Here is a 26,740-nt window from a genome sequence, read left to right on the forward strand (position 1 = left end):
GGGGGAGTTCTCACTGTGGTGCACTGTGTTAAGAATCCGACTACAGCATCTTGAGACTCTAGGGAGGTATGGGTTTGATCTCCCTGGCCCGGCACAGTGGGTTAAAGGAGCTAGCACTGCCACAGCTGTGGCCTTGGTCACATCTGTGGCTCGGATTCATTCCCTGACCCGGGATCTTCCATATGCCACAGGTACAGCCATGAAATTGAAATACGTATGTAAATAAAATTTGGATTTTTGTTGTTAAAAGATTCTGTGAATTTGAACTTGACAAGACAAACACATAAGCAGTGGCCCAGTTTTCTATAATGCCCTACAAACAGGCAGATGAAAAAATCTGCAAGTCAAATTATCCCTGACAAAGTAATTTATGTGCCTTAATATCAAAAGTGATTATAACAAAAGTATTTTTTTTGGGGGGGGGTGTTTTTTTCTTTTTAGGGCTGCACCTGCAAGCATGGAAGTTCCCAGGCTAGGGGTCAAACTGGAGCTGGAGCCACCGGCCTACGCCACAACCACAGCAGTGCCAGATCCGAGCTTCATCTGCTACCTTTGCCGCAAGTTTCCGGCAACACCGGATCCTTAATCCACTGAGCAAGGCCAGGGATTGAACCTGCATCCTCATGATCCTAGTCAAGTTCTTGACCCATTGGACTACAATGGGAACTCCTAATTTTTAAACATTACTTTTATAATATAGGTATAGTCATACTTGATAAAAGTTGAGGGGGAAATATGCATGACTTTTTTATATAATTATGGACACGTCTCCAATCAACATAGCAATCCTACATAAGATGGGTTCCCTTGAGTCCAAATACCCCCCAGTGGAATCCTTGCACACTGCTGCTGGGAATGTAAACTGGTGCAGCCACTGTAGAAAACGTATGGAGGTGTCTCAAAAAATTAAAAACAGGAGTTCCCACCATGGCACAGTGGAAACCAATCTGACTGGGAACCATGAGGTTGCAGGTGCGATCCCTGGCCTCGCTCAGTGGATTAAGGATCCGGCGTTGCCATGAGCTGTGGTGTAGGTCGCAGTTGTGGCTCAGATCCCAAGTTGCTGTGGCTGTGGTGTAGGCAGGCAGGCAGCTACAGCTATGATTAGACTCCTAGCCTGAGAACCTCCATATGTCGCGGGTGTGGCCCTAAAAAGACCAAAAAAAAAAAAAAAAAAAACTAAATTAAAAATAGAATTATCTTTTTTTTTTTTTGCCAGATCCTTAACCCACTGAGCGAGGCCAGGGATTGAACCAGAAACCTCATGGTTCCTAGTCATATTCATTTCTGCTGAGCCACAATAGGAACTCAAAAAAAAAAAAAAATAGAATTATCATATCAGCCAGCAATCCCACTCTGGGGTATGCATCTGAAAAAAACAAAAACGCTAATCAGGAAAGTTACTTGCACCCCAATGTTCACTGCAGCAAGATATGGAAGCGGCCTAAGTGTCCATCAACAAATGAATGGATAAAGAAGCTGCTGTATAGATATACAATGGAATACTACTCAGCCACAGAAAAGAATGACATTTTGCCATTTGCAGCAACACAGATGGACATGAAGGGCGTTACACTAAGAATAAGTTGGACAGAGAAAGAAATACTGTATGATATCGCTTAAATACGGAATCTAAAACATACAACAAACTGGTGAATATAATGTAAAAGAAGCTGACTCACCGATACAGAGAACAAACTAGTGGTTACCACTGCAGGGGTGGGAGGGGTACGACGGGTGGGGAAATGGGAGGTAAAAATTACTGGGTGTAAGACAGGCTCAAGAATGTACTGTGTGACCCGAGGAATATAACCAATATTCTGCAATAACTGTGAATGGAGTGTAACCTTTAAAATTGTATTAAGATAATACATAAATAAATAAACAAATATCCCGAGATGAGCTCCAGAGCCAGGGAAAAAAAAAAAAAAAAGGGAGAAAAGCCATAAAAGGAGAAAAATCGAGAACACGAGAAAAAAAGCTCAAGCTCTGTTCTGCTTGTTTGCAAAATCCCATCTCCCGCCGGCCCTTAATTGAGGCAGTCAACCCACTCTACGTGACTTCTTTATGAAACAGAACACTGATGAACGGAATGCACTCCCAAGAAGAAAGAGATCAAATTACCCTTCCACATAAAGTAATCCCTGCTAATAAAATCAAGACGATAAACATGAGAACATGATTTATGGAACCACGTTTCTAATTTGGCAGAACACCTGAAGACGAAGTTTCCCTTAAATTAGAGACCCTCAAAATGCAGGAAGTACTCTCTGAAGACAAACAAACATTGACCCAAGCTTGAGGGATATATTTTTTTTTTTCCCCAAGGGAATGCAAGTGGCACTTACATAGATTTGATCTCTCTTGTAGCGCTGGTGCAGGTTGTGCATGATGGCGCCCCCGTGGAGCTCCGCCAAGGTCGCCATGTCATCCACGCCCTCCTCATCCATGGGGTGCATGGCCGTCACCTTCTGGTGTGTAATTGTGCTCTGCTTATAAGTGAATACCTGATGGGGGAGAAACAATTCAACTGTTTAGTTACCAGCAGTGAATGCTTTTCCCAACTTCCAATCTCGGTACAATTTCGGCAAAAGGATCCTGAGTCCGCCAGTAAAAAACAGACTGCAGGGGAACTCTTTCATTTCCTTCATGCCACCTGCCTATTTTCAAAGGCAGCAATTATTCTGACAATTGCTCTTAGATGTTCCTAAAAGGCATCAGTTCAGGTACCAGCCATCCTCTGGGAGTCACAGAAATTATAAATTCACAGTTCACTTTTCTCCCACCAATGTCCAGCAGGAACAGTTAAGACGCTGGCTGACCCAGCTTTCAGAAAGTAATCTGATTTCACCAGAGAGTATACTTCAAGGACCATATGATATTACTTCAACACTTCCTAATATAAGTGTTACAGCAGTTCACTGTATAGTCTATATGCTTGTTCAGAGACTAGAATGCACCTTCACAGGAAAGTCTAAAAAATATCCTTGGACTCAATCCCTGAGATTGGAGGCGAAACAAATCCTCTCAGGTTTAAAATCCTCTCGGATGTGCCTGCTTGACAGCCTGTCCTCCTTAAAATTCCAAACACCAGTGGTGAGTGGGCATACAGGTTGCAGCGTGTACAGGAGGCAGCTCTGATAATCTAAGACTGGCTACTGAATTTGCACGTATTTCCAAAACCTACTCTGGGCTCTTTATCATCACTGATTGGGTAGGAGATTAGACACATCGAGTTGGCTCCATCTGTTGATTGGTTTGACCAGCCTGACAACAGAATCCCTGTACATAACACAATGATGGAAGCTACTCCATATTTATTCACTGGATACTTTTACTGGACTCTTCTTTAAAACAAAAACACCAAGCAGTAAAAGATGTAAGTTTAACACAGAAAACACAGTCTTCCTAAGCACATATGCTCACGTATCCACATACCCACAAAACAATGTTCTTGAATAGTATTTGCAGACTGGGGGACTCTATTTTTAAGTATGGACCAGTTGCCTACATGGCAACAAATGGTATGTCATTGCAAAAGGGAATGACACACTAAGAAAAGCAGGGGTACCAACCCAATGGTTTCCACAAGCCGTGAAAAGTGGCAGGTTTTATTTTTTCGAGAGAAAAAATGAAAACTTCAACAGTGGCCTTTCTGCCACATGAACCACAAGAGTTGGTTAAAACCAGGCCTGAGAAACTGCTGAAGGTCAGGGCAGGCACCAGACGTCTCTTCTGGGCTCCAGCCATGTCTGCCAACTATTGCCTGGGCCCAGACATCCCCCCAGAGATGTGTCAGCTCGAGGGGCCCCACCTCACACGGGGTAGGATAGGCCGGGGGACTCAGGGAGTGCGAGGTGGGCGGTGCCATGGCCAGGATGACACGGGAATAAAGAAAAGTTGAGAGTGTGGAGACACTGAAGACACCAACCCTTCATTTTAATTCAACAACGATTGAAGAAAGTTAAAGAAACAGAGATTGAGGGAGTTACTGTCGTGGTTCAGTGGTTAACGAATCCGACTAGGAACCATGAGGTTGCGGGTTCGATCCCTGCCCTTGTTCAGTGGGTTAAGGATCCGGCGTTGCCGTGAGCTGTGGTGTAGGTCACAGACGTGGCACAGATCCCGATTGCTGTAGCTCTCTGGTGTAGGCCGGTGGCTACAGCTCCGATTCGACCCCTAGCCTGGGAACCTCCATACGCCGCAGGAGCGGCCCAAGAAAAAAAAAAAGAAAAAAGAAAAAAGAAAGAAACAGAGATTGAGGCTAAAAGCAGTCATCTTCTTGAGTTAGCCTGCAAACTCCCAGAAGGGAACAGCTGCGGATCTCTGCCCCTCCACGGCCTGCTCTAGGCCTATGGGGTCCATCCAGGCAGGTTTTCCAGAGACACTACAACTGAGCAGGGCATTTGGGTCTTCCATCTACAGGGACTATGGGACTGGCCCGCGACCCTGGGGCCAGTTGAGGGGTGGAAGGCAGCATCGTGTCACCTCTCCACCTCCCCCCCGACTCACCCCCAGCATACATGGGGAGGGTCTCCTCATTCTGCCTGCTTAGCACTCCTGCCAATAGGCAGACCGGGTGGTGACACAAGTGCTGCCCCCCACCCCAGAAGAACTTCCTGTAGGGAAGACAGGACACAGAGCTTGCCCAACTGTCTCTTGCTCAACCTCCTGCAGCCTCACCAGCAGCAAGTCCTTCCCAACGTGAACACTATTTCTACTAACTGTTTTTGGGTATCTCGAGAATTCCAGAATTTGGGGATAGAATTAAAACTCTTGTATTTTGGGAGTTCCCCTTGTAGCGCAGCGGGAACGAATCTGACTAGGAACCATGAGGTTGCAGGTTTGATGCCTGGCCAGTGGGTTAAGGATCCGGCGTTGCCGTGAGTTGTGGTATAGGTCACACACGCGGGTCAGCTCTGATGCTGCTGTGGCTGTGACCGGCAGCTGTAGCTCCGACTGGACCCCTAGCCTGGAAACCTCCATATGCCACAGGTACAGCACTAAAAAGCAAAATAATAATAATAATAATAATAAATTATTGTATTTCTAGTGATTCTGCTTTTTGGAAATAACCATACAAATCCTATAAGACTTAGACACCTAAAAAAAAAAATATATATATATATATATATATAAATTGACAGAATATTTATGTCATATGTAAATGTTTCACTGCCTTTTCTAACATTCTGGGAACAGCAAGACAATGCAGGAGTCCAAGCAAGCAGCTCAGAGCTAGGCACGTGGGCACTAAAAAATATGGCTATACCTGTAAAAACAGTTCCACCTTTGCACACCTGACCCCCCCATCTCCTGTGTTTTCCAGGGGCCCTGCGTGTCCGAGGTGGGCACCTGGCCATGCCAGGAGTGGGAACATTGAGAGAACCAGTGCTATCCTTCCCATGATCTCAGGGAGAGCATCGTGATGGAAGATAATAGTTACATAAACAAGAGGCCGTGACCAGAAAAGATGGAAACACGACTGACTCCAAGACAGAGGCCTGCAGCTGCTCAAAACTGATTATTTCAAAGAAAGATGGGAGAGTAGAGAAAACGTATTTGTGAAGGTAAGGCAGGAGGAATCGTCCATTCAGAGAGGTTTAACATCTGTCAAGATTTTAGAATGAATGGTGCCAGGCACACTGAGAAGTGTCTGATGGATTAACGAAGAAAATCCATCCATCCACGCAAATATTTACCGGTGCGTCCTAAGCATTGGGAATGTAGCTTACATCCCAATAAGGGAAAGAAAGAAACAGAAACAGACAACTGAATATACACTATCATGCAGAAGGTGATGAATATCTATGAAACATAAGTACCAACTACCAAGAGGGTGCCTTTATATTAAGTGATCAAGGACAGCCTCTCTGATTGGGTAACATCAAAGTAGAAACCTAAGGAAGTAAGTCGTGGAACCAGCCCCCTGCATGCAGTGTGTTAAAGCATACTGGCTGAATAAACACCTAATTCGGAAATATTTCAAGGGATTCATAGTGGCCCACAATCTTCTTTGAGCATTTTTAAGGTGAGCCCCCTTGAATTGACCAAAAGTCCTTTCTATGCAACAATGCGCAGGGTACTAGTTGCACAAGATTATTTGCAAACAGCAAAATTAAAAAAAGACAAAGTTCTAGACTTAAAGAATGGAATTCTTTTTATAGGAATTTTTTGGGAACAACAAACAGCCAAAATACAGTAACAACGAATTCCTCCAAACCCAACTCAAAAATAAACTGAGCGGGAGTTCCCACTGTGGCGAAACAGGATCCACAGTGTCTCCACAGCACCAGGATGCAGGCTCTACCCCCAACCCAGCACAGTGGGTTAAAGCTGTGCTGTAGGTCACAACTGCAGCTCAGATCTGATCCTTGGCCCGGGAACTCCATACACCATGGAGTGGTCGAAAAAGAAAAAAAATAAAATAAACTGAGTGACTTCAACGTGACGTATACGCGAAGAAAGGGAGTGAGGTTATGCAATGGAGCCAAATACAGAGGATCATTAGACAGGAAATCAGTTTAGAGGAAAAGGGGCCTCAGAACAAATAGCTCCTGTTAGAGAAACACAAGTCATTGGTCACAAGACGGACTGGATTAAGTGTGGGAACAGAACAAAGGACACCAATGGACACGACTGGAGAAACCACCCAGAGGAGGCTTGCCTGAGGCTGGGGCCACTTCTGTATGAAAAAAATGAAAAGGCATGAAGTCAATTAATTAGATAAAAACAGAGGAGCCCCTTTTATTTTCATCTTAGGATAGTACACATATTGCAGGAAACCCCCATCGTGCTGACGTGAGAGTTTCTAGAGAGTGATAGACACAGATTTATTAGGAGCCCCCAGTAAGAGAAAAATCTAACTTTTTTTTTTTTTTGTCTTTTGTCATTTGGGGGCCACAACTGAGGCATAAGGAAGTTCACAAGCTAGGGGTTGAATCGGAGCTATAGCTGCCAGGCTACGCCTCAGCCACAGCAACTCTGGATCCGAGCCACATCTGTGACCTACACCACAGCTCACAGCAATGCCAGTTCCTTAACCCACTGAGCAAGGCCAGGGATCGAACCTGCATTCTCATGGATGCCAGTCAGGTTCGTTAACCACTGAGCCTGAGAGGAACTCCTAACTTTTCTGATTGAAGAGGGAAAAAAGAAACCTTATCGTGTCCTCTCCTGATGGACAGATGGCCCAGGAGGTGATCTCAATCAGCAGAACTTTATCTCACATGAGCCTGGAATTTCTTCTCAAGTCATTCTCAATTGTGCCGCCCCAGGGTACAGCTGGCAAGGTTTTTAAAATGTTTTCCCCACAATTATGGGGAAGCAGGGAGGATGAACCTGGCATCAAGTCAGTAAAGACCAGGAATACTGCTATGGACAGCAAAGAATGACCCAGCCCAAAAGTCAGCAGTGTTAAGGTCAAGATACCCTGGTCTGGAGTTCCTGTCGTGGCTCAGTGGTTAACAAATCCGACTAGGAACCACGAGGTTGCGGGTTCGATCCCTGCCCTTGCTCAGTGGGTTAAGGATATGGCGTTGCAGTGAGCTGTGGTGTAGGTCACGGATGCGGCTCGGATCCCGTATTGCTGTGGCTCTGGTATAGGCCAGAGGCTACAGCTCCGATTAGACCCCTAGCCTTGGAATCTCCATGTGCCGTGGGAGAGGCCCTAGAAAAGGCAAAAAGACCAAAAGACCAAAAAAAAAAAAAAAAAAAAAAGATATCCTGGTCTGAAAACGCCCTGACCTGCCATCCAACCAGATGTCTTAGCAGACGGCAGGAAAAAAAAAATGATGAGAGTCAGCCAATACCAATGAAGTAAAACCTTTCCTAAGACAAAAACAAATCTAAACTCTGAGGAGTTCCATTGTGGCTCAGCCGGTTAAGAATCCAACACAGTTTCCATGAGGATGTGGGCTTGCTCCCTGGCCTTGCTCAGCAGCTTAAGGATCCAGTGTTGCAGATGCAGCTCAGATCCAGCATTGCTGAGACCTGTGGCGAAAATGAGCAATCGTGTAACCAGAACCAAGCTTCCTCTCAGACTCTAACTCTCCATGGCGACATTCCTAGGACAAGCGGTAGAGGGAAGCCATCCACTTAACTGACAATCTGTCTTGGCCTGTTGTTCTGCTGCTGCCCCCAGGAGGCTGGAGAAGAATCTGGGCCACAAAGTGTAAAGTCCACTGAAATCTAGTTAAAAGCAAAATGATGCATGTCTTAACTCCCTACTGTGGGGGGGGGGGGGGAGCGGGGCGGGGGATAGTAAAAGTGCTTTGCTTTCAGGTCAAATTTGTCAGCGTCAATACATCTTCATTACATGGAAAAGGGGGTTAAAATGATCTTTAGGTAAATAGTCTATTACCTTCACCTCCCCCTCGAGTTCCGGAGATAACTGACTTCTTTAAACATAGATAAAACAAAAGATGACTGTTTCTTTTTCAAAGACTCAAACTAGTCAGATTCAGCCAGTTTTCAATGCCCAGTGGGCTCAATGCGTGACATTTGGGGACAAAGTCAAAATAACAAGGAGGGGCGGGCAGAGCACACCAGTATTTACTGAGCTATGGCTGAGTGCAGCCAGCACATGTGAGCCTCAGAAGGGGAGGAAACACTGCTGCTCATTTTCAAACGAATCCATTCCAAAAGTTTCAGAGAAGTCAGGAAACCTACCCAGTGGCACACAGCATTCAATTCCGTGGGATCATGGAAAAGGTGCGTCCCTGCCTTAGAGGGACACTAGGTCAGAGACAGCCTTTGGAACTCCAGCTCCACCACGTACTGGCTGGGAAACCCTAGCAGGTTCAACGGAGTCAATGGTTAAGAACCTGGACTCAGGGAGTTCCCATTGTGGCTCAGCAGAAATGAACCCGACTAGTATCCATGAGGATGCAGGTTCAATCCCTGGCCTTGCACAGCAGGTTAAAGATCCGGCATTGTCATGAGCTGCGGTGTAGGTCGAAGATGCAGCTCGGATTCCAAGTTGCTGTGGCTGTGGTGTAGGCTGGCAGCTACAGCTCCAATTCAATCCCTAGCCTGGAACTTGCTTACGTGGCCCTAAAAAAAAAGACCCCTCCCCCCAAAAAAACCAAAACCCTGGGTTCTGAAGGAGAGGAGGCGGGGGAGTAGCAATGGAGCACTGCCTTCTTGATGTGCTGGCTTTAACCTCTCACTTATTCCGAGATTTTTCATTTATTTACTCTCTCCACTTCCCTCAGGCACCTGTGCCAGGCCATGAGCTGGACCCTAGGAAAATAACGACAATTCAAACAGCCTGCTTCAAAGGGCTTACTGACCACTGAGGGCTCAGAAAAATAAACGTGCAGTCCTAACCACGTGGTAAGGAATGTGACAGAGGAAAGTCCCAGGGTCGGACGGGAACCAGCCCCGTGGGACAGACCACAGCCAGGTAAAAGCAGATAGGAGAGCAAGATGTAGCCCAGGGTGCATGTGCAGCAGAGTGTGGCAGGAGCAGGGTGGGGGGCTCTGTGTCCTGCAGTGGCAGCTGGCCTCTGACCCTAGGACCATGTGAGCTGCTCAAGTCGGGGGAGGGCAGAGGCTCCTACCTACTCATCAAACCCGACACCAAGACTGTTTTTCGAAAGACAAGATCATGAAGAAGAACTCTCACTACAAAACACAATTCAATGAGCCCAGCTTTCTAGAAACTCCACAGGAAAGCAATGTCTGTGTCACTGCTGTTTGATCATTACACCCTGCTCTCCCCCCCACAAGAGGGTGACTTCCTGCTGTCATATACACAAATGCCACCTCCCAAAGCACTGGTGATAAGGACAGCCTGACAGGGTCAGGAAGGTCTGGCTAAGGGTCACTAACGTCAGTCTTCACCCCTGAGACCGAATCTTTCTGATGACACAGCAGAGTGTGCAGGCAGATGGATAGGATTAAGAGTCCACGAGGCCTATGGGAGTTCCCATCGTGGCTCAGCAGTTAATGAACCCAACTAGCATCTATGAGGATGCAGGTTCAATCCCTGGCCTTGCTCAGTGGGTTAAGGATCTGGCGTTGCTGTGAGCTTTTGGTGTAGGTCCCTGATGCCGCTATGGCTCTGGCGTAGGCTGGGGGCTGCAGCTCCAATTAGACCCCCAGCCTGGGAACCTCCGTATGCTGCGGGTGTGGCCCTAAAAAGACAAAAAAAAAAAAAAAGAGTTCAAAAAGCCTAAGACACCCAGAAAGCTAATCTGCGGATGGCATGTCGGCCTTTGGTCCTGCAGAGTCTTGTCACACAACCTGCAATGCCAAATACAAATGTTCTGGTAATTTTCTGCCAGCCAGGAAGACCCAGACGGTCCTGTCGCCCTGACCCCTCCTGGTGAACCTCAGAGAAAAATTAATGGTCATAGTGAGCTGGCATGGTTGGAAGGAAATGACTAAAACACACACACACATATAAGAACATACTAGGTTGAATAGTCATATTAAAGAAAACAAGGTCTCAAATCAGAATTTATACCCAATATTAGGCATTGTGATTTTACAGAATGATGTATTCTTTTAAACATCAAACTACTTTTCTATCCTTAAGAAAGAGTTTTAGGAAAATCTGCGCAAAGAAAATCACACCTGTTGTTCCAGCTGTGCCAGGAAATGTCTTCTAGAACTTTCTTGTTGCTGACATCACCACGCAGCCCAAATCTACCCAGAAAAGGACCGTGTTCATGCTCCCTAAGCCAGTCTTTCCACGTTGAAGAAGGCAGTGTTAAGAAAAAGACCCCCATACCCTAATGTGTTTTCATTAGAGTTACATAAGGTAAATTTATGATGAAATTATACTGTGCACACACACAGCATAATCCTAGGTTTATTTTTTAAACTATACAAAGGGCAAGCACACAGGCACACACTTACCCACACATGCCAGCAACTGTACTCTTGGGTATTTGCTCTAAATAAGTGAAAACTTACATCTGCACAAAAACTTACACATGAATGTTCTCAGCAGCTTTATTTGTCATAGGAAAAACCCAGCTCCACAAGGTTACATGCTGTGTGATTCTGTTTATATAATATCCTTTTTTCCCTTAATGGCCACACCCATGGCACATGGAAGTTCCTGGGCCAGGGACTGAATTTGAGCCACAGCTGCAGCAATGCCAGATCTTTTACACCACTGAGCCTGGCTGGGGATCGAACCCACGCCTCCACAGCGACCCCAGCCCCCAGCCGCTGAAGTCAGATTCTTAACCCACTGTGCCACAGCGGGAACTCCCTATATGTAATAATCTTGAAATGACCCAATTATAGCACCAGAAGGCCAGACTGGTGGAGGTTAAAGGGAGGGGTGAGCGTGGGATGATAATGGGTGTGGCTATATAAGGGCAGCACACTTGATCCCTGCACTGATGGAAAAATTCTGTATCTCACTCTATCTGATACCCTGGTTGGGATTATTTTTTGCAAGATGTTATCATCTAGGGAAGCTGGGTAAAAGACTACAGGGGACCTTTCTGTCTTACTGCTTACAAAGGCACGTGGATATTCAATGATCTGAAAACAAAAAGCTTAATGAAAGACAAACAGTTTTAAAATACATGCAAGCAGCCTAGAAGAAAATACATAAGATCTCCAATAAGGAGTCCTAAGTTTATATGTCTATATTTTCGCTTTACACTATTCTATGACTGTCCTTTTTTTCTAAAGTTTTTACACATTTCTAGGCTTAAAAAGAAACCCATCCAATCAAAATCACTACCAGGAGCATATCTGGATATATATAACTAGTTCAATTCATCTTTAAAAAAAATGAGCATTACAAAACAGCTTTCTGTAATGCAAAAACACAGAATGAAACAGTAAACTTCCCCCAAGAGTCACCAGCTATTAGAAAAAGAAAGGGCTTCTCCAACCAATTTGTTTTAAGCACAGTACAGTTCAGCCTAGAGAAACTATGAAACAAGAAGCAGAAATAGGACGAAAGCCCGGAAATCCCAATTCTTGAGACAAATGGTACAAGTTCTCGATTCCGAGGATCCTTTACTTCTGTCCTGATGTCCTTGTCTCTGTTCTAATTTAAGCACCCCTTTCCAATGCCTTGTATCCCAGTTACAAGCATGAACCTGAACTCTGGTATAGAATCTCCATTCCTATAACTCTGAACCACCCTGAGGTTTCAAAAATATCTCAAAAAAACAAAACAAAACAAAAAACCAAAAAAACCCCAAAACATTAAAAAAGCCAAAAAAAGGGGGGAGGGGGAGTTCCCCTCAAGACTCAGTGGGTTATGAAACTAACTAGTATCCATGAGGATGAAGGTTCAACCCCTGTACCTGCTCAGTGCGTTAAGGATTCTGGCGTTGCCATGAGCTGTAGCTTGGATCTGGTGTTGCTGTGGCTGTGGCTGCAATTCGATCCCTAGCCTGGGAACTTCCATATGCGCAGGTATGGCCCTAAAAAAACAAAACAAAACAAAAAAAACAAGCAACAGCCCTCTTTCCTCTACATCCCATCCCCACCCTGTGCCTATCTTCTCAGGAATGAGACCTTCACCACCAGCTTTCCAAGCAAGAAACCAAAGTCCACCTAAAACCCCACCCCATGGCTGGTCACCACACCCACCGTCCAAGTCCTGGCCAGTAAATGCCCAGCACCACCTCCCAGCCGCCTTCTCTCCACTTCCTCCTCCTGCCTCAGCCATCACTCACCAGTCCCCTTGTCACCTGGACCCCTCCCCCTCCTCCTACAACTGCTTCCTAAGGAGCCTGTCTCCAGAGTCGCATGGCATGAATCCAAATGCTTAAGTCAGATGTCAAAGAAACATTTTGAGTTTTAATTTTAATGATTAAAAAATACATTTTTTTTTTTTTTTTTACTAGTTCTCGTGACAAATTTTCCTGGCCTTGATAACTTAGAATTGCAAGAATTGTTCAGAGATGAAACTCTGGTCTCTCTGGCTGGTGCTTCCCAGACTGGAATGGATGAGGATCTTACACAGGATGTCCGTCTGAATAGCACAGACCTGGATGGCTTTGAACCCTACTCTCCTGTCCATGGGCCATGCAATCCCAAATTGCTCCAGTTACTCTGCTTTCTAACGCTCAGTAGCATCATCTACAAAAGAAGGAGGCTAATCATACCTATATTACATATATCAAGTGTTAGGGAGACAGAAGTAAGATAACAACACACAGAAAGGATTTAGCACAGCCCTCAGGACTGAGAAAGCAACTCAAAGGTTCCTGCTGTTAGTGGAGTTACTGTTATCTGCGATGTAATCTGATCATGCCCTGATGAAATTCTCACAGTTTGTTCCCAATCACTTCCAGGATGAGGATTAATCTCTTTAATGTGCTTTCCCTACCTTGACTTTCCTGGGGTGGTCCTCCGCTGCTTCTCCCACCCAGCTGACCCCAGCCAAATAAGTCTCTCAGCCTCTCTCCCACCCTCCCTGTGTTGTGCACTGAACACTCCTGGGGTCCACCCTTCATTCCTGGGTCCCCACCGCCCGCTTCCCAGCCTCAGCCACCACGCCCCGCCTGACCTGAGTGCCCTTCTCTTTCACAGCACCTTGGACAGAATCCCCTCCTATCACCACATCATACTGGACTCTCCCCTTCTTACCTCTGCCTAGAAACCAGAGGTAGCAAAACGTTCAGCTCCCGTGCCAAAGTGGTTGATTTCCTGGGGTACCGTGATGAGGATCTGGGGCTGCAGAGGGGCCAATGGGAAGAAGGGCAAGTTGGGGCATCCGATCCCGTCCTTGTACTGGACCTGGACAGTGTCTCATGAAAACTGCTGGGTCCTCGTTACCAAGTCAAAGGTCTGGCACCAGTAGCCGCTTTCTAATTGTCTGCTAAAGGGATGGGCACCAGATGTCTTTCCAGGGGCAGAATGTAGGATGAGCACCTATAACCCAGCTCCACAGGCTGAGTTGTAAATGAACATTTCTCATTTACTGGCTGTCTTGAAACTACTTTACAACTAAATAATATGACAGTAATTCCTTGGCTGCTCTTAAGTAAAATGAAGAAAAGCATATGTTAGCCAAATGCATATATAACTTGGAGTTTTAAAGCAGAATCAAAATCAATTTTATGAACCCTATCTTGAAGCATTCTTTTCTGTGCATGCCACTCATTTCCAAGTGTCAAGTAAGAATTAGGAGAAACCATGCAAAGTATGTAATAATCCAGTGAACAAAAATAGAATCGGCATGACTCCAGATCCTAGACTAAAACCAGAAGTCATTTTTGGCTGTTAGTTTGGTAAAATATCTACCAAGGGGTAAGAGGTCAGCTTGGCTCAAACTGAGAGTACAAGACCTAGGAGAAAACACACCCTCCGTAAGATGACAGGAAAGGCCAAAAACAGAGCTTGGAACACAGGATAGTGAACTCCTCCACTTTGCCTGTGTGCCAACCCCACCCCCACTGCCAAGGAAATCTCTAGACCTGAATTACTGAAGGAATTAGGAAAAGGCCAGAAAGACCAAAAAGAGATAGCAAAAAACTCGTTTAAAAAGTGTAATTAATAATAAAAAAATTAATACTAAGTACTCAGATATTTTTCCTAGGACTTAGACCATGAGCAAAATAAGAGGCTAAAGGAGTTCCCTGGTGGCCCAGCAGTTAAGGATCTGGTGTTGTCACTGCTGTGGCGCAGGTTCAATTCCTGGTCTGGGAACTTTTTCATGCCATGGGCACAGCCAAAAAATAAGAGGCTAGAAAGAATACTGCTCATTTGATTTTCCCTGAAAAGTATCAACAAGGCATTGTTGCTTCTCTGTAAACATCTGTGAGTGCAAAGGCTATATATAAAAGCACTGTAACACCTTCTGCTGGAAACCTGGTCTGAATATCTAAAAGCCAGGGCACCTGAGGTTTAGAGAAAATGATGAGAATTTGGTTGAGGTCTTAACCTTAAGAGCCAAGGTTATATAGCATAGACGTGGCCATGTTTCTGTCAGTATCATCATTTTTGTACTTCCCATCCTACACTGAGCTTTCCCCAGAAGGGAGTTTGGACAGCCTTGCTTTGTGGCGAAATCCTTATAAGCTTGCATCTCTTCAAAGTTTGATGTTAGAAGGTACAGATTCCAAACACAGTACCAAGGGGAACGTACACCCTCTCACTCACTCCCAAATGGTCCATATTTTCATCAGAGAACAGCTCTCAAGGACGTGGCCCCCAACACTGCACGCTTGACGTCCACTCCCCGCTTCACTAGAACACATTTACAATGCTCAAGGCTTCATCATCCCTGCCAGTCCACCTCCATCTACTCTCAAAGGGCAAAGATAATGGAGAAGGGCAGGCAGAAACTGGTGAGAAGGTGATGACTGAATAAGATGAAAATTCAAGGAGTTCCTATTGTGGCTCAGCAGTAAGAACTCGACTAGTATCCACGACGAAGCAGGTTCGATCCCTGGCCTCGCTCAGTGGGTTAAGGATCCAGCATTGCTGTGAGCTGTGGTGCAGGTCGCAGACTCGGCTCAGATCCCACATTGCTGTGGCTGTGGTGTAGGCTGGCAGCTGTAGCTGTGAATTGACCCCTAGCCTGGGAACTTCCATGTGCCATGGGTGAAGCTAAAAAGAAAAAAAGAAAAAAAAAAAAAAAAGAAAATTCATCTCATGGGCATCTGAAAATGAAGAAGTCCCTCAAAGACACTAAGATTTGCATTAGAAATGAATGAATACATCCATATCCTTCTAAATCACTATATATTTAATATTTTAATTCCCTTTTCTCTTGACCACTATATATGTTCCTGTTAAAAGTATGTGAGTTAACACACTGCTGGAGGGAATGTAGAATGGTATAGCTGCCTTGGGGTTTTTCAAAAGGGTTAAACCAGAGTTCCCGTCGTGGCACAGTGGTTACCGAATCCGACTAGGAACCATGAGGTTGCGGGTTCGGTCCCTGCCCCTGCTCAGTGGGTTAACGATCCGGCGTTGCCGTGAGCTGTGGTGTAGGTTGCAGACGCGGCTCGGATCCCGCGTTGCTGTGGCTCTGGCGTAGGCCGGTGGCTACAGCTCCGATTGGACCCCTAGCCTGGGAACCTCCATATGCCGCAGGAGCGGCCCAAAGAAATAGCAAAAAAAAAGACCGGGGTTAAACCAAGTTACCGTATGTCCCAATAATTCCACACCTAGGTGTATACGCAAGAAAAAGGAAAACAAATGACAAGGCATAAGTTATTCACCCATGTTCCTAGCAGTGTTATTTCAACACACCAAAAAGTGGAAACACAATGTCCATCAACAGACAGGTGGGTAAACTCGTGGTATATCTATATGGTGGAATATTATTCAGCTGCGAAGAGGAATGGAGTAGTGATGAATGCCACCGTGGAGGGAACTTGAAAGCATTATGCCAAAGCGAAAGAGTTCAGACACCAACGGCCACATGTTATATGATCCCACTGACCTCACGTGTCCAGAATAAGCAAGTCCAGAGACAAAGAGGAGGTCGGCGGTTGCCAGAGGCTGGGAGGATGCGGAGGGGGAAATGGGGAGTGACCGCTCACGGGTCTGAGGTTTCCTTTTGGGTGGTAAAGACGTTCTAAAATTGACTGTGGTGATGACTGCACAACTCTGTGATTCTACCAAAAACCACAAACTGTACACTTTAAAGGGGCTATAATCTATGGGATGTGAATCATATCTCAACAAAGCTGGTGTTTTTTTTAAAACAATACTTGAGCTGGGCACTTGGCCCAGAAGGTGAAACGCACACACACACACACCACCGCGCGCGCGCACACACACACACACACACACCAACCTCCCCTTAGATGCTGCAATGCACCAGTTGGAGCCCCTCACAGACATATGCCAACCACTCTGCTGGTTAAAAGGCAGGAGCCCAAGGGACACAAGGGAACCAAGGGCAGAAACAGGCAAAACCAGCGCCCCCCAGGACAAGGAAGGTTGGCCCAAGCACAACAGACAGACCCATCCTGCAAAAATCAGAAGCCTGGGGCTGCGCACAGGCGAGTGCGCTGAGCCCAAGGCAGACTGGAGGGGCCAGGGCCAGGGGGAGGGTGGAGGATGGAGTGGATGGAGCAGGGAAGGAACAAGCTGAGGACGCCCCATCTCCCTCACACCAGACAGGCCTGGCCAGTGTCCCTGGGTGTGCCCTGTTCCCTCCCGGCCCTGTTCCCTGGCAGCTCTCCTCCTCCACGCACAGCTCCACCATCCTGTCACCAACCTGCCCATCTGGTTTTACACCTGCTTGCGTCAAAGAATTTCAGCACTAACAAGGGGCTTCACTAGGCACTCCTTGTCCAAGGTAAAGTGCACATCCATGATTCAGACAAGAGAGTCCTTCACTGTCTACGTTCTGGGTGTTCAGCTCCCAGGCTCTGGCCCCTAAATGCCTCTGGCCTGTTTTAGTGGCAACAGGATAGAATCCCACACCTTTCCAAATTCCATAAGGCCCCTGGCAAGAAAGTGCTCAGCTGCACAAGGCCCGGGCATCTTTACTGCGGCCACATCAGGTGGATACAGGCACATCTGGGCCCCTTCCCCAGAGGCTGTGCCTCGGTAGATGTTTGGGGTAAAGCCAATGAGCTGGGTTTCTGCAATCAGCTAAAAGAGAGACATGCAGGTGAAAACTGGGCACCACGAAGAGCTCCTAAAACCATGGTCTCCCCTCGACCCTCAGCAGAATCTGAAAGCTCCTGCCATGTGCCCGGCATGACACTGGCGACAGCCTGAGCAGAAGGCTCATGGGACAATGACATAATGGTCATAAGAGCTTGGTGAGGTACCCAGCCATGTGCAGCAAACACTGACTATCATTACTATAGTGCTGTTCTACTGAGGTAGCCCCATGTGCCTGGATGAGACGAGAGAACCCACGAAAAGGGTCCGAGAAACAGGCAGCATGAACAGATGTGGATCTGAAGTCGGAGCACTGTCAGCGAGGACAGAATCTATAGGATATGAACCAGGCTGAGTATCAGGGAAGAAGATAGGTTTCAGAATTTAGTAGGACATTTCAGGGAAATAAAAAAGCTAGGAGGAAGAGGATTTCAGAGATACAGGTAGCAATTCTGCACCTACATTGTTTGTTTGTTTGTTTTTTGTCTTTTTAGGGCCATACTCCAGGCATATGGAGGCTCCCAGACTAGGGATCGAATCAGCTGTAGCTGCCAGCCTACGCCAGAGCCACAGCAATGCCAGATCCGAGCTGCCTCTGCGACCCACACCACAGCTCACGGCAATGCCAGATCCTTAACCCACTGAGCAAGGCCAGGGATAGAACCCGCGTCCTCATGGATACTAGTCGGGTTCATTAACCACTGAACCATGAAGGGAACTCCAGCACCTATATAGTTTAAAAAAAAAAAAGAAAAAAAGCCCACATTCAACCTTATCTACAAGACCAGGGTTTAGGAGTTCCTGTTGTGGCTCAGTGGGTTAAGGACCTGATGTTGTCTCTGAGGACACAGGTTCGATCCCTGGCCTCGCTCAGTAGGTTAAGGATCCATCACGGCCATGAGCTGTGGTGTAGGTCACAGATGTGACTCAGATCCAGTATTGGGGTGTCTGTGGTGTAGGCCATAGCTGCAGGTTCAATTTGACCCCTGGCCCAGGAACTTCCATATGCTGTAGATGCAGCCACAAAAAGGAAAAAAAAAAAAAAAAAAAAAAGACCAGAGTTTAAGGCTTTGTTCCCCCATGCCCTCCACATTGGCAAACCACCTTGTGATGGCCACAAGAGGCCATCTGTGTATTTAACTTCCAAGTGCACTGGGGAAGGAAGGAAGAAAGCAAGAGTCTAGGCAAACCCGTGCGTGTGAAAGGAAGACGAAGGAGCTAGAGTGAACAACCCAGCCAGCTCTGGCAATCTCTGGGCAGGTTTCCGACTGACAGGCTGTGGGGCTCAGTGATTAAAAAGAAAAAATTAAAAAGAAGTGCCCAAGCAGACCTGCCCTAGAGACTCTCTGCTTTACCTTCCACCAGCAACGTTGGATTCTGTTTGTGGACGGCCTTGTGAAGATGACTGCCGTCTAGTATTTGCTGCTACAGGAACAGAGCTACTACTGACACACACAAACTAAATTAACTATTTAAAGTGTCTGCATGTGCTCATAGGAGAGCTCATAGCTGCCAATAAGGTACAACAAAAATTAGGCTCTAGGCTCTTATTTTAAAGGTCTGGATGCTGTAAATAAAGTTAAAACCAATACATGGGGGGAAAGAAAGAGATGCAACACAGGGAGAGCTCTCTTTGTTTACAAAATAAGAGGTGATTTAAAATGTTTAGAAGCTGCTTACATAATCCTAAAGACAGCCTCCTCAACACCCCCCCCCAAATTATTCAGAAACAATGCATGTTTTCAAATGAATTCAGTTTTAAAGTTGTTAAGGTCTTTTCATTGTGTATTAGAAGAATTTAAGATTATTATGGGTAATTATTTTGTGGGTTGAGCTAAGCCAAGTGGAGACCTTTTATTTCTGTCCAAAAGGTCACAACAAATGATTAACAAGTGAACAATTCTGTTAAACAGGCTAAACTCAATGGTCATGACAGGTTTTAGAGATTTTAGGAAAACGGCTTAGAATGTCTTTCCCTCTACTGACACCAAAATCTGTCTCCCTGAATTTAATACCCTTTAAATTTTGCATGTGCATGGAACAGCAGAGCTGGAGGTTAATTTTCCTTTGAAAAGTTTTAATTTTTCAGATTTCTCCAAGAGAGCAAGGATGGTTGTATTTCACCAGCTCCACAGACCATCACAACGGAAGAGGCTTTGTGGTCCAAGACACTAATAACTCATTTGGACTCTCCAACAAAGCCAAGTTCTATTTGAATCTTTAACAATGGAAGCTGACTTTTATGCCAACTCCTCTCACAAACTGTTTTTCATTAATAAGCTTTTTTGCAAGTGTGTCTAATAATAAAAGCCCATGATCTCTTTGTCCTGGCCTCATTATCCCAGACTCCGGCAGACGTGGAGTTTTTTAACTGGTCCCGTACACATGAGCCCACCCCGGGGGCACAGCCGTAACATTTCCTGCCAAGATGGGCACAATTATCTGAGACTTGGGCAAAGCGGACCAAATCAGAGAAGCAGGAGACTAAGCTTTAGGGGGGATTGCTAGAAATGAGAGTAGTATCATGAATCAAACAGAAAACAGGCGGCCGGTATATTCTTGGTTTCACGTCATGAAGAACATCCTTTACAAGCACACGTACACTTTTGAAGAAGTGTCCCCACTGCTGTCAAGTTTAAAGTTTAAATTTCTGATGCCGTGTGTTGACTGAGATGGGTGTCTAAGGCATCTGCTCACCTGCCTTTTGCAAAAAGCTCTTTTGGTTGAAATGTGCTGTCTCCATGCCTGGCACTGTGCAAGCTGAGGAGACCAAGACAGATGAGACAGTGTGCAAAGCATCGGTCAAGGGAAAGGGCAGGGGGGGAAATTGATCCCAAAAGGGCCTTGGAAAGCTGCTATGATAAAGGTGCAGGGGCTCCAGGTAGAGGGAGACGAACTCTGCCAGGGAAATCACCTCCTCACAGCGGTCCCGTTACTTGGGTGATGTGACCTGACGTGAGTCCATCCACCACTCAGAACCTTCTTAATCTGTCCAAAGATGTAAAACAACAACAACAACAACCAAACAGACAAAAAAACACCTCCCTCCCAAGTTACAGGGCCACATGAGCATCAGGCAGGTGGCTACAGTTACCATGCATGGGCCCAAGGCACCCGCCAACAGAAGACGCCTGCCTGCTCCCAGCCACTCAGCCCTGACACTGTCAAAGGCGTGTTCCTTTGGAAATCCTGCTGTGGACCCTGCTTCCACTTGCCCCACTTCCTTCTGTCCCCTTGTACTCTGAGCCCACAGCCACTCATTTATGAGGCCGTTCCCTCCAGTCTGGCAGCCGGCCGAAACCACATGCAGCTGGCTCAGGGCGGCACCAAACGCCACTCATCATAAAACCTTTCCCAAGTACCCCACTCCACCCTCCCCTTTTAAATTTCTATGGCAACGACCTACTCCCCATATTTCTGTAACCTGCATGTGCACATATATAGACAAGTATGCATAAAATACGTACACTCACGTTCCTATGTAATTATGGCACTTCTTATTTAAGTAACCTGGCTGATACCTATATTCTGCCTGGCAGTTAGTCCTTTGGGAAGAAGGTGCTATTCTGATTCCAATTTTATAAATGAGAAAACAGAGGCCCAGAGAGCCCAGTTAACTAGGCCAAGGTCACACAGTTAGTATGTGACAAGCAGGGCTGGTAGCCAAAGGTCCACCTACCGTTGTATGTCAGACTATAGAGCAAGTGCAGGCTCATGTACCTCATTTATTTTCCTGTTTCCCTTGTTTTCCTATGGTCCTAAGTCTCCCTTATCTAACTTTCTAAGTAATATTAAAAAGTCACTCTTGCTTACTCATTGCTAAAAATCAAGTTTAAAAGTAGCAGCATTTTTTTTTTTTTTCTTTTTAGGCCACCCCATGACATATATGGAGTTCCCAGGCCAGGGATCAGATCCCCTATGGGCAACACCAAATCCTTAACCTGCTGTGCTGGGCTAGGGATTGAACCTATGTCCCAGCGCTGCACAGACACCACCAATCCCGCTGCACCACAGCAGGAACTCCAGAAACAGTATATTTCAACAACATCTATATGAAGTACTTGGACTTAGCACATCAAATATGAAGTGATGGGTAAAAGTACAGATTTTCTTCTCTTAAAAAGGAGTGAGGAGTTTCCGTCATGGCGCTGCAGTAACAAACCCAGCTAGTATCCATGAGGACTTGGGTTTGATCCCTGGCCTCACTCATTGGGTTAAGGATCCAGCATTGCTACAAGCTGCATTGCAGGCTGCAGATGCGGCTCGGATCCTGAGTCACTGTGGCTGTGGTATATAGACTGGCAGCTGCAGCTCGGATTCGACCCTTAGCCTGGGAACTTCTGTAAATTAAAAAAAAAAAAGGGGGGGGGGCTTAAAATGGTTATGGGAAATAGAAGTTAAACACTCAACCAAGAGCTTCCAGGTCTTCTGAAGTTCATGAATAGCACCAAAACTAGTCTGCACAAGGTAAGCTAGTGAGGTTAAGTGAGGACGGCAATAAATAATAATTACATGGTTACATAAGAACTTCAGATACTTAAGCCATATTACTTCATTATAATTTATCCCAAAAAACAAAAAGGCCTGACACACAAGAGAGAAACTGTGCACAACAAGAAAAGTGGGTTGTTCTAAGTCACTCCATGAATCAGCCGTGGAACAAGGCACAAATCCCAATCCACCCCCACTTTTCTATTCCCTCCTCCCCTTAAAAAAAAAAAAAAAAAATCCCTGCTCCACCCAGTTCTTCCCCTGAATCCTTAAAATGACTCTTTCAAGTCAAATGACTGGAAAATCATTTTCTCGCAAGCAACTTTTATCCACTTTTTTTCTTTGAATAATTAATTCTTTATCTGACTCAGGGTTGGTCAACGGGGCCCTGAGTATTTTTACATAAACTGAAGAAACACACATTTCACTATTAGATCCACATCACATATTAATTCAAATCTTTAATTTTCTTTCTTTTTTTTTTTTTTTTTTTTTTGTCTTTTTGCCTTTTCTAGGGCCGCTTCCCTCGGCATATGGAGCTTCCCAGGCTAGGGGTCTAATTGGAACTGTAGCCACCGGCCTACGCCAGAGGCACAGCAACGCAGGATCTGAGCCGCATCTGCAACCTACACCACAGCTCACGGCAACGGCAACGCCGGATCCTTAACCCACTGAGCAAGGCCAGGGATCGAACCAGTAACCTCATAGTTCCTTCGGATTCGTTAGCCACTGCGCCATGACAGGAACTCCTCACAGGTTATTTTTTTTGCTTTTGTTTTTTGTTTTTTCAGTCTCAGAGCACCTTAGTGAGATGAGTGAACAGAGAATAATGGTTCCTGAAAAACAAGACTATACTTAATAACTCCAAGATTTCTTCACCACGCTTTTTCCATCAACTTTGTCTAATTGTGACTGTAAAAACAAAAACAAACAAAAAAACCCCACTCAAAACAGGCAAATACATAGTTACAAAAGTAATTATGGTATGAAATGAGGAATATTAAAAATCGAAGCAAGAAAACTTACCTACCTTTCTGATAGTTAAATTAATCTACGAGATTAGTTGTTTTTTGAAAAGCAAAGGACGGATGGTCTTATAGCATTTATTAGACCGCAGACTGGCACAAACAGGATTCTAGAACCTAATGCATACGTAACCATTAATTCTAAGTTTCACCTTGTGCACTAGTTTTTGTCCTTAAAACTACTGTCAACTCAACCGTGAAATGAGATGAAAGTTATAGCGACATTAAGAACCCATGTTATACTGACTACATTATTCTCAATCAGTGGTTCTTAAATCAAGGTCTGCACAACTCTGAAAGTTTCAGAAAAACCAGTTAAGGAATGGGAGGGGGGTGGATTTTGGCCCACCCTTCCTTACATAGTCTATAAAATTTATAAACCCTCCAGTAAGATTTTATCCAAAGCAGAGGAATTCCAGATATATATATGTTTCCTTTTGTGAATTAATTATCCTACAAAACCTAGAAAGCCGTAACTATACCTAGATACATTAAAATGATTTTAAAAAACCCTATCTTTAAGCAAAAGCAGTGAGAATGATTTAAAGTGCCCGCTAGAGGAGTTCCCATCGTGGCGCAGTGGTTAACGAATACGACTAGGAACCATGAGGTTGCGGGTTCGATCCCTGCCCTTGCTCAGTGGGTTAACGATCCAGCGTTGCCGTGAGCTGTGGTGTAGGTTGCAGACGCGGCTCGGATCCTACATTGCTGTGGCTCTGGGGTAGGCTGGTGGCTACAGCTCCGATTCGACCCCTAGCCTGGGAACCTCCATATGCCGCGGGAGCGGCCCAAGAAATAGCAAAAAGACAAAAAAAATAAAAAATAAAAAAATAAATAAATAAAGTGCCGGCTAGAGAACCAAACCTCTCACTGAGACAAAGCCCAGAAATTACAAACCTGGATCTGGGAGTGCACTTCCTCCCATTTAGGTAAAAGACCCCTATTGCTGCATTAATTGCAGTAGGGACTTTCAAATGCTTAACTGGGGCTGCTGATTTTCAAGAGCCAAATGAAATATAGAAGACATTGGAATGAGTTTTTCATAAGGCTTAACGTCTTCAATATAAAAGGCTGTCCTTTATTCTGAAAGTTTGTCCTTCCTGCTTTTGGTGTGTTAAAATCACCTTTCAAAATTAAAATGATGGCCAAAGAGTTTTTTTAAGTGCCCTTACCTGACAGTATAAAAGATGGGATAACTCTAGGCCGATCGCCTAGAATTTCTGGATGCAGTGAATCCAAAGGTGTGGGAACCACTGAGTTACAGGTTCTAGGCACTGAGGAACATCGTAGCAACGTCTTCGTGGGTGGCATTCGGGTTTTGTTTCCGAAGCAAAATGAGGCCAAACCACAAGTCCAGCCATTAGAGGCCTCGTGATAACATGACTTTCTTTAAATGTCCTAAGATTCAACAGGATTTGGTTGAGGTTTCTGTTACACCAAGCTTTTCGCACCTCTGAAAACCCCAAGGAAATCACTGAAGGATGACAGTCATTTCTGGGTGTGAGACAAACTGTCCTAGGCTGGACCTGTCAAGTTTCTCTTCCTTCTTCCCTCTCACACCCAAGCAGAAAGCCTGGCTCCGGAGAGGCTGTGACCATCAAAAGACACTCAGACCATCTTCCAATGCCTGTATTATCTTGTTTCTTTGCTGTCAGAAGTTGCTACAACAGGATGAGGAGAAGTTAGGTGGCCACAAAGAGGTTCATAGTTACCCAACTGGTATTAAAAGATGAAGAACACTTTCATTGTGCAGGGCTTGCCTTTGAGGCAACCGAGTGCCTATGATGACAGCCCATGCCCAAACCCCCACACGCAGGGATCCCTCTCTCTTCCTCCAACCAACCCTGCAAGTATTACTATTTTACTGATTGTCCAAAGTCATTCAGCTGGTGGCAGAGTCAGAGCTGTGACTCCTCTTTGTCTCCAAGTCTGCATTTAATCTCTAAAATACACCTCTCCAGACTCTCAGATAAATCACTTCCTGGTACCTTCAACACAGCTGTGACTAAACCCATCTTCAGACGATACAATGTATACAGTTCAGAATACAAAATCCATCTTCATGCCTTCATCCATCCAATATTTATTGAACACCTATTATGTGGCAATATTCTAGGAGGCGCTGAGGAACAAACAGATCTCTATCATCATGGAGCTCACAGTCCAGAAAGGGAGACACACAATCATACATTTTTTTTTTTCTTTTTTACAATCGCACTTGTGGCATACGAAAGCTCCCAGGCTAGGGGTAGAATCGGAGGTGCAGCTGCCGGCCTATGCCACAACTTGCAGCAACACAGGATCCTTAACCCACTGAGCAAGGCCAGGGATTGAACCTGTATCCTTAAAGACACTATGTTGGGTTCTTAACCCACTGAGCTACAATGGGAACTCCCCATCAAACACATTTTTAAAAGTTATTTAAAACAGTACGACATCAGATAGTACTTATAGAGACCCATATCTTAGAAAAGACAATGTTGGTATCAGATAATATTGGTAATAAAAACCCAAATGAAATGAAAACCACAACCATAAAAAAAGGAAGCATCATCTGGGTCATAAGTTTCCAAAGTGAATGCATGTTATCGGGGATTAATTCAATGAACTGCTTCTCTTGCTGTTTGGGAAACATTATAAAGAATGAAGCACTTTCTTTACTTAGTTTCTGTCTGTCTTTCTTCTTTTCTGGCCACACCTGTAACATATGGAAGTTCCTGGACCAGGGATCGAATCTGAGCCACAGCTGTGACCTAAGCCATAGTTGCCACAACACCAGATCCTTAACCCCCTGTGCCACAGTGGGAACTCCAGTCATTTCTTTCTGTATTTAATTTCTTTACTACAGAAATGAAGATTCAATGTATGCTCTTAATTTCTGAAATAAAGTAGCCTTTCTCGAGCTTTATTTAACCCATCCTCCACCTTCTTCTCCCGGTATCATTTAGGACAGGTGGTCCCTAGTTAAGTCTTTGGAAAACTCTAGAAGCTAATACTGCTGATAGGAGTTGATACCTACCAGCTATGGACTGGACATCTCCCCACCAGACAACTCAAGAGGCCACTGACTCTATCAGCATCATCACCAACGACTTGCAGTTACCGTAAGCAGCACCAGGTTAACTAGGTTTAAGTCCTAGAGGGTAGAGACCATGATGCTTCCTCAACTGTGCCTAAGTCATCAGCATATCTTGTGCATATTTCCAACTACATTTGGAAATATGATTACTACTCAGGAAGGGTCACATAATAGCAATGGGGTGCAGTCCTTAAATTCTTTGAGTTAACTTTTAAAGCATTTTTCTCCTTCCATTCTGACAAACTGAAAAATAGCTTCAGGCCAAAATCTGCACATGACATGCACTTTCTGATTGCTACAACCTAACCTGCAACTGGACGACAGTAGAGATTTAATCCCTGCCTCACCTATTTTTTTTTTTTTTAAACAGTGGCTTTCCCACAAGTAATTAAAAATAAATTCAAAAGACAGCTTCTAGGTTGACAACTATTCGTAAGAGTGAGAGTCATATAAAACTCTGTAATGACTAAATTTATATCATTAAAGAGTGTCTTTATGTTACCAGAATAAAGTACACACCTATAAAAGCACAAGTCAGCACAGGAAAAAATGGGTGAATTATGAGGCTACATTTAGAGACTATTGC

At 45.1% G+C, this 26,740-nt stretch overlaps 1 protein-coding gene across 1 annotated transcript in view; it reads right to left on the minus strand.

The window, feature by feature from the left end:
• Positions 1-26,740, minus strand: part of MYO10 (myosin X) — a 238,375-nt gene that overhangs the window by 137,917 nt on the left and 73,718 nt on the right. The window contains exon 3 of the mRNA XM_005672397.3: positions 2,349-2,507. Coding sequence (XP_005672454.2) covers positions 2,349-2,507 — 159 coding nt within the window. The remainder of the gene's footprint in view (positions 1-2,348; positions 2,508-26,740) is intronic.

Source organism: Sus scrofa, chromosome 16 (assembly GCF_000003025.6).
Source record: "Sus scrofa isolate TJ Tabasco breed Duroc chromosome 16, Sscrofa11.1, whole genome shotgun sequence".
NCBI classification, from domain to species: Eukaryota; Metazoa; Chordata; class Mammalia; order Artiodactyla; family Suidae; genus Sus; species Sus scrofa.